This window comes from Falco rusticolus, chromosome 2, assembly GCF_015220075.1.
Source record: "Falco rusticolus isolate bFalRus1 chromosome 2, bFalRus1.pri, whole genome shotgun sequence".
NCBI lineage: Eukaryota > Metazoa > Chordata > Aves > Falconiformes > Falconidae > Falco > Falco rusticolus.
The window spans coordinates 83,682,887-83,690,862 of record NC_051188.1 but is presented as its reverse complement, the minus strand read 5'-3'; the positions used below and the strand labels follow the sequence as shown (position 1 = coordinate 83,690,862).

Below are 7,976 nucleotides of genomic sequence, written 5' to 3'. Positions count from 1 at the left end.
TAGTTTTATCAGTTCCTGTTTATATTGATCAAGAACACAAGACAAAAATACAACTAAGGCAAAACTTTTTTTTTTTTGGTAGAAAAATGAAGCAGTCTTATAACTAAGCAGTATTTTCTAGGTTTCTTCTGCAGCAGAACCTTAATCAAGCCTCATTAAACTGATAGTCTTACTCAGTGCATCTTGTTTTCAAGTAAAGCAAAAATAGCAAATGAGATTTGCCTGTAGGCGGCTATTTGGAATATTTCTTCTGACCACAGCACCTGAATGCCCATTAAAGGGAGGTAACGGCCAGTGCTGCTTTTACTCACCCAATTCTGAAATTGTATCAACCATACCAAATCTTTTTCCAGTTGCCACCCCACTTGTTTCTTCACTTTGCACAATCTCAAATACCAGTGAAACTACTGCATTTTTGTCAGTTCCACATCTCAGCTCTTGGATGCTGCTGACACCTAGTTCAGAAATTGCTGTCCTAACCCAAATAATGTTAAATTATTGTACATTTGAAGGTCAGTACAACGTAAACATACATCTTCATACTACACTTGCCCATTAGGCAAATGCAGTATTACAGTATTAACGTGACTTGCACTTAGGTAAAAGCAGAACTGTATTTGTCTGCAAAGCAAGGGATCTTGAATAATATGAATTACACATACACAAGTTCCTTCTCACAGGTATATGCATTTTAAGCAATGAAATGGGTTTTAGCTTGTTCTTTGTACAGAACACTTGCTACATGCCCTAATAGTCAGTTATCTGAAAAAACACCTGAACACAACTGCATAATAGTGCTTTAACATTCATTTGTTAAAATCCAAAACAGCCTTACAGTAGCTGTTAGGTAGTTACCAGTCTCTTCCAAAGACATGCAGTAATAAAGAAAAAAAAAAATCTATCCTTAAGCAGCATCTGAGAAAACAACTTAATGTAACTGCCACTTAGTGGCAGCAATCATTTAGGCATTTTTGGTATCGATACATCTCTTTATCATATAATCCGTACATTAATCAACAAAAATGCAGGCCCCAATCCAGCAAATACTTGTGTGTGTGCAAATCTTTTTCTTCTACGTGGACTATTTCAAGTTAAGACTCATCAGATGAGCAAAGTTAAGAACTTGCATAAATCTTTACAGGAGTGGAATTCTTAGTGCTTAAATTTTAACTATTATTTCATATGACTAAGATCCAATTCTAGACTTAAGAGAACACAGGAAACACTCCTACAAAGAATAGTTATGTTGCTTTAAGATAAATGTTTTCAAATCTAACAGAAGCCTTTAGAAATGTGTGTGTCTTCTCTCTGAACACTTTCCTCCTTGGGAGTAATGTGGGTCCAGTCTTATTGCCCTAGCTCCTGGCTACTGCATGAGGACTCAGTAAAGTGCTTATCACAAATTCCACAATTGTGGCATAAAATCAAATTTAAGTAGCTTTGGAATGTTTTCAGATATATAAACTATGAATTAAGGGCTGATGTCTGATCCTCAGCATGTTTCATGGAATCAATAACAAATATTACGTTCTTCATTTGAAGATAAATTGGAATTCTGCTAGGACTAGGTATATTTCACCTTTGTCCCAGTGAAGTCATCCTCTACCTCCAGCGGAAAAGCTTAACTGGATTTAATTTCAATGTAAATGTTCATGCTTGACCAAAACTTGATGCTCATGCAATTTCACAAGCACCAGCATTCAATGTAACAGTTAGCTTTGTTTAATCAAACATGAAGCACCAGTAGTTTACAGTATATCCACTCTGAATTGTGTTCATAACTTGCTCCCAAATGCACCATAATCCTGAGTGGTCTTGCTTGCCCTTCAATCCTTCCTTTGATGTGTTTCGTTCCTCTCAAATAAAGTATCTTTGATATTAGCTTTGATATAAATTGTATTGATCTTTGTGGCATCTTCTCATTAACATACTTCTGAATATTTAAACTACTAAAACTTTATCTTTAGATACATACATATATATTTTAAATGTTTTGCTAGCTTTCAGATAATTAATCTATGAGAACTGGCTTAGACTGTATGCTCTCTGTAGAGAACTTCTGTATGTTCCTCATACAAAAACAAATGATGGTTTAAAATATTTAGCCATGTGTTTGGATGAATTTTTTTTTTAAAGGCTTCGGTGTTGCTTGTATTTATCTTCCAGTCAGCTACAGGATAATAGCAACAGCAAACACATTGACAATGCAGTTCATTGTTCGGTTTTCCCATCTCACTGTGCAGGCTCCTAGAAGAGATTATTACAAAGTAAAAATAGAATTCCAGTGTCTACATTTACTTTATTGCAGTGTAAATTATGTCAAATTAGTATGAATAATTCAGCTGTGATTTAAGTTAAGTACTATTATGTCACCTTGGCTATAAATAGACTACATGCTGCAAAACATTTTCAGTAACTTGTACATTGCTTACTACCTAACATGAGCCTTTAAAACTTAAGACAGTTTCCAGGAAAAGACAATTTCAGTCTCTCTCTTTAGAAGCTGGACTAGCAAAAATCCTTGAAAATCTCATACTGAAACTGGCAAGATAACCAGACAAGAAATCAGAAAAAAGACTGGATCAAATACATTCTAGTATAATTACTTTCTGTAACTTTTCCTCTTCTCCTGTATCACTGTCTTACAAGCAAAGGAAACATGAAGATTAAACTGTACTTGTTTACGTAACTTTATTTTATGATTTTTTTTTCTTAACATTAGTTGACTTTCTGATGCCATTTCTATTTCAAAGTTAAATCTTGGTGCCCTCTTCTAAAAAAAATCTTTCTGAGTCTCTGACAGACATAAGATTATTTTAATCTTGTTCCCCTGTGATACTCTGAACCTGGGAAAAAAATGCACAGAACTAATTTGGAAGCAATAAAACACATCTAAAGCCTGGGTGATAGTTAAGCAACTGAAAAACACACCATCGGTCAAACTATTTCTATTTTTTACCAAGTTCTGTTCTCCTCCAAAGGAGCACTGTCTCCTACAGCAGACAGGCAGATGTTTAGGACTACCCACTTGCATTTACTGAGGGTAACATTTTACTGTCTCTTCAACTGATCTATGGTTATTGATGAGGATTAAATGTTTTGAGACTCGTTTCAGAATGAAGGTGTTGCTACTCCTGCTTCTCACACTTTACAAAGCAATTGCTCTTAATGCAGGCACTGACTGCTAACAAAATACTTCTGCTGTGCTTGTAAACAATATCTAATCCTGGAAGCTACTGCTTCTACGATCACTCTTGAAGAAACGTTCAACCTATTACAGCTGAACAATAATTAACATTTCTTTTACTACAAATTTTTAATTTGAGTGAGGAAACTTACCATCAGTTGTGGTATCCCAGAAGCATGAGCTTGCTGTGTGAAGACCAGCTCCACTCCTCTGCATCACTGCACAGGTTACTGCAAGATACAGTCATAAAATCAAGAAGTTAATTATTAAAGCAGAACAGGTGAATCATTCAGTACTTCCAAACTCAAGCCTGCATTATGTTTTCAAATGGCTGGCAGGTGGCTTTCAGTTAAGTCAATGCCTTTTTTGACAACCCCCTCGCCCCCAGCATTTTCCTTAAGAACTTGGTATTCACTTCACGATTATTCTTACTTGCACAAAGACAACAGCTGTAACAAAATGCTTGCTAATAGGATTATGGGTTCTATCTTTTAAACTACTTAGATATGGCTTGTGTCATGTGCACCTCAGAAGGGGATTACAGGTGCTGTCCTCACAGGTACAGCAGAAGTCACAGCTGATGAGTGCTGTTTCCGAGAAGTACTGGTTGACTGTTCTCTGAAACCACCACACTCTGGTAACATGCAGCATTTCTAGACTGACCTGCAGCACTCATATAACCTGTGATAACCTGAATCCAAGACTTTCAAAACAGAACAGAGTGCAAACACTAGCTATTAACACTCCACAAAATGACCCAAATGGGTTAAACTTTTACTTAGTTCCATTTCCCTTCCTCAGATATGCATATAAATATCATGGGACGTGGTTTAACATACAGGACTAAAGTCTTCCAAATGTCTGTATTTATAGTAAGGTTAATCCTACTGAAGATTCTATTTAAGATAAGCAATTATTTCCTGAACTGATACCAAAAAAGTTGATATAATTGTTTTGGGGTTGCTTAACAGTCAGAAAAGATTGTGTAACATGTCATCTTGTGTGCTAAGTGTTGCTAGCTTGCTTAGCTCAGGTGAAACTGCCAAGGTTTCAGCACAGGTATTACTAAAAATTTACATAACCGAAGAGTTCAGGTACCTACTCTGCTTTGTTTACAGTTTAAAACTTTCTACTGAGTATTGCACTGCATTCAAAGGAACCTTTCAGCAATTACTCACTGTGATTATATGTGGTAAAAGTATGACTGCTTGTACTTACCAATGTACTTATATGTTTTTCCGAGTTTTACCAGATGTGTTAGTGACTGTTCTACTATAGCAGCAGTCCACTGGTTGACTTTGTTGTGATTATAATCTGTCTTGCCTAAAACATTTTCTATGCACTAAAATAGAGAATTAAAAAAAAGTTTCAGTAAACATACTTCAAAATGTAGAAGTTTAAAATGTCTCACATAATCCGAGGAATTTTATCTGGCAATTTGATTCCTTTAAATCACTTGAGTTTATCAAGTATCAGCAGCTGAACAGGAAATAAAATGAGCCTTCTCGTAAGCTTATTTTTAGTACGTACTTGCTACATTATTACATGGAGAAAATGAGGCTCTGACTGAACATTTCTGGTAGGAAAGACCTTAGCCATATGCTTTAAGTACCAAGTTAAGTGAACGGATCTATTCACCAGTGAAGACACTAACGCATGCCACTGCTCCTAATGACTGCCTACTCCAGCTTGGCTTTCAGAAGCTACTGTAATGGAACCGTACTACTCAAATCAATAATGTCAGCTTGGGCTGGCCAACCTCTCAGAGCCTGCAAGCAATATACTAAAATCCTCAGAGCAACAATAGTGAAATGCATACCCCAGCTCAAAAGATGAGGAAGATATGAGAGAGTGAAGCATCCTATTTTGCAGCACAAGAAATACCTGAACTGCTTGAAGATTGCATGTTCTCCCACAGCTACAGATTGGCCAACTCTTGCTTAAAGTGATTGAACTGTAACCCTTCTCTGTAACTGTAACTCTTAAACTGCATTCTCTACTACTACTAACAAATTCACAATTATGTGCTGATGGATACTGCTCTAAAATTGAGAAATCTGGTTAAAAAACATACACCTGGAAAAGGTAAGCAAAATAGAACTATGTTCTCCTCTGATTTAGTAAGATGAATCCCACACACTAACCATCCATGAACAGGCTGTGTAAGAGACTTGTGCCCCAGATCTTAAAAAGTCCAAATAGTTCTGAAGACAGTGTATGAAGCTGCACAAAGGACTCAATGGAAATAAATATTCACAAAACAGAAGAGGGACAAAAAGATCCCTTGGAGATTTTGGTCCTTTTAGAAATGAACCCAGTGCCAGAGCTCCTTGGCTCTGGTTAAGCTTTCAATCAGAGGCAGAAACACCTGGCTTTATTCCCAGCGTCTGGAGACTCTGTCATGCCGTATGTGGCCTTTCACGGCAGGGACAGTTACATAAAGGGCTGACTTATCGTTTATCTGACATCTAAGAGCTTGCCGCTGTGCATCAGAACAGTTCTAAAGGTGCAGCCCTTCCCCTTCCTGACAGGGCACGTGGGAAGGGAATCATAGAGCCCCTCTAGGAATTCCTTTCTCAGAATGGTATTTCTCTGCAAAACATGACAGCATGCTGTATGCAGCCAGCTCTTCATTAATCCCTTTCCAGTTACTAGGTATTTAATTTAGACCATCCGGCTACTCACTTTCAACCTGATCTTTTTGTTGAAATTTTTTTTTTCAAAAGCACTGCTAGAATAATGAGCTCATGTAGTGCAACCTTGTGCTCAAGCCAAGGCTAACTTCCAAGTTTGATCACGTCGCTCAAGGTCTTGTCCAGTCAAGTTTTAAAAATCTTTAAGGATGAAGACTCCACAAGCTCTTCCTGCAACCTCTCTAGTGATTAGCTAGTCTCTAGCTGGATCAAAGAGGAAAAGAAATAAATCAGAGTGAACTTCTCTTGCAACTTGTGACTGCTGGCCCTCATCTTTCCACTGTAATGTGAATTCTGGTACTCTCTTCTCCCATCTACCGTCCCTTTAGGTAGCTGAAGAGAGATCAGATGAGGCTTAAAGCAGCTCCAAATGAAACTCAGCCTTTATTTGATACAAACAATACTTTCATGTAAGACTGAATTTATCTGGGAAGGTCAATGAAAGTAACAACTTTCACTATAGTGCAAGATAAGGTCAATAATTTCTTTGAAATACAGCTTCTAGCTAAAACCTACCTCCTTAACTATGTTGTGGGCCTCATCAGCATTGAAGATCATCTGTAATAAAAATTAATTATTATTATATCTGATAGAACAGAAAAGGAATAATACAGTTTTACTCTAACATGTAAGAATCAGGCCCCATGTCTGGTTATTCACACTGTGTAGTCTCTTAGTATAATTCTAAAATTACTTTTTTCCCCAGCACCATACAGATGTTAATCGGTATCATTTTGGTTGTCACATCTGAGTGGCTCCCTGGGCCTCAGTGAGCTTGGAAACAGTCTCAATTTACACTTTCTGTAAAGATTAAATTCCACCACTGTCTATGCTTGTCATGTTCTCTAAGCCAAAAAGCTAAATGGCAATTTTTTTTCCTCTGAGCCCTAATCTGGGATTTACTGGAGTCACGGATTTACTAACCCGTGGGTTACACCTTCCTGCCAAATGGCAACACCAGGTTTTGCAACCCTGGTATCAAAAAGACTGGCTTCCACAGTCATTAGTTTACCCAAATAACTTTCCCAAGTGCAGAAAAAGCTTGCCAGTTTTAATGCTTCCTGTTTTCTCCCTATTCCTACTCATCAGAATTTAGCTTGGCTTCTAAACGAAATATGGCATGTGCCATGGTGCCGACTGCCTCTTCGTAACTGTGGATTTCAAGCACCTGGGCATGGACAGAAACCTCGAGGGCAGTATGTTTCTATGAGGGTGTTTTGATATTTTTTTTTAACGCAGACTGGTGGCTAGAGACCCGAAGTAAGGCTCCCTGGGGAGGGAAAGGCTCCTCAGTCCCGGCTGGCAGGGAGCGGCCTGCAGCGCAGACCGGGCTCAGCACTCGCTGTTTTTCCAGGGGTGATACAAGAAAGATGGCCGCAGCCCGGCAGCACCCCGCGGGCGGCAGCACCCCGCGCCGCCTCCGCTCCCCCGGCGGGCGCGCTCAGCCCCCGGCCGGCCGGGCCGCCGGCAGCAGGAGGCCGCGGCGGGCAGAGGGCAGCGCCGAGCCCCCCGCCCGCCCGGCACGGGGGTGCCCCACGGCGCACGGCCCGCCCGCACCGCCGGCAGCCTGCCCGCCCAGGGCAGGGGCTACGGCCCCGCCAGCGACGCCCGCCCCCCGCCGGGCTCTCGGCCGGGCTCCTCCGGCGCGGGGGGCAGCGCGGGCCCGGGGGTGGCTGGCGGAGGGCCCCGCACCCCGCCCGGGCACAGCCCGCAGCCGCGTCGGAGGGTGCCGGCCCCTACCTCGTCGTTGTGCGGGTGAAACTCCTCCATGGCCCCGGCGCGGGCGGCGGCTGTTCCGGCGGCGGCGGCGGCGTCCCTGAGTCCTGCGCGGCTCCGCCTCCGCCGGGCCGGGCCGGGCCGGGCTGGGCTTGGCCGGGCGGGGCCTCCTGCGGCAGCGGCCGGCCCGCAGCGCGGGGGAGCGGGCCGCCTTGCAGGCGCCCGCTGCGGAGCGAAGAGGCCGGGTCTCCGCGGGCCGGCGGGTCCCCGGGGCCAGCCGTGCCGTGCCGGGGAGCAGAGGCGCGGCCGCCGGCCCGTGGTATACAGCCAGGCCGGCAGAGACCCCCGGCAGGCGCTCGGGCTGGCGGGGCGGCCCTGGC

The 7,976-nt window shown here is 42.2% G+C and overlaps 1 protein-coding gene across 1 annotated transcript; it reads right to left on the bottom strand.

Annotated features, from left to right (window-relative positions):
• DYNLT3 (dynein light chain Tctex-type 3) lies at positions 1 to 7,757 on the bottom strand. The gene is made up of 5 exons (XM_037377800.1): positions 7,621 to 7,757; positions 6,397 to 6,438; positions 4,406 to 4,529; positions 3,340 to 3,417; positions 1 to 2,247 (listed from the first exon to the last, which is right to left on the bottom strand). Exons 1-5 carry the CDS (start codon positions 7,648 to 7,650, stop codon positions 2,171 to 2,173), a joined length of 351 nt encoding a protein of 116 aa, XP_037233697.1. The 5' UTR covers positions 7,651 to 7,757; the 3' UTR covers positions 1 to 2,170.
• Between the last annotated feature and the right edge of the window lie 219 nt (positions 7,758 to 7,976).

Coding starts and splice junctions, on each gene's coding strand:
- DYNLT3 (XM_037377800.1), bottom strand. CDS start 7,650: ATGGAGGAGTTTCACCCGCACAACGACGAG. Junction 6,439..7,620: donor TTCACCCGCACAACGACGAG/GTAGGGGCCGGC, acceptor TTTTTATTACAG/ATGATCTTCAATGCTGATGA. Junction 3,418..4,405: donor AAAAACATATAAGTACATTG/GTAAGTACAAGC, acceptor TGTATCTTGCAG/TAACCTGTGCAGTGATGCAG.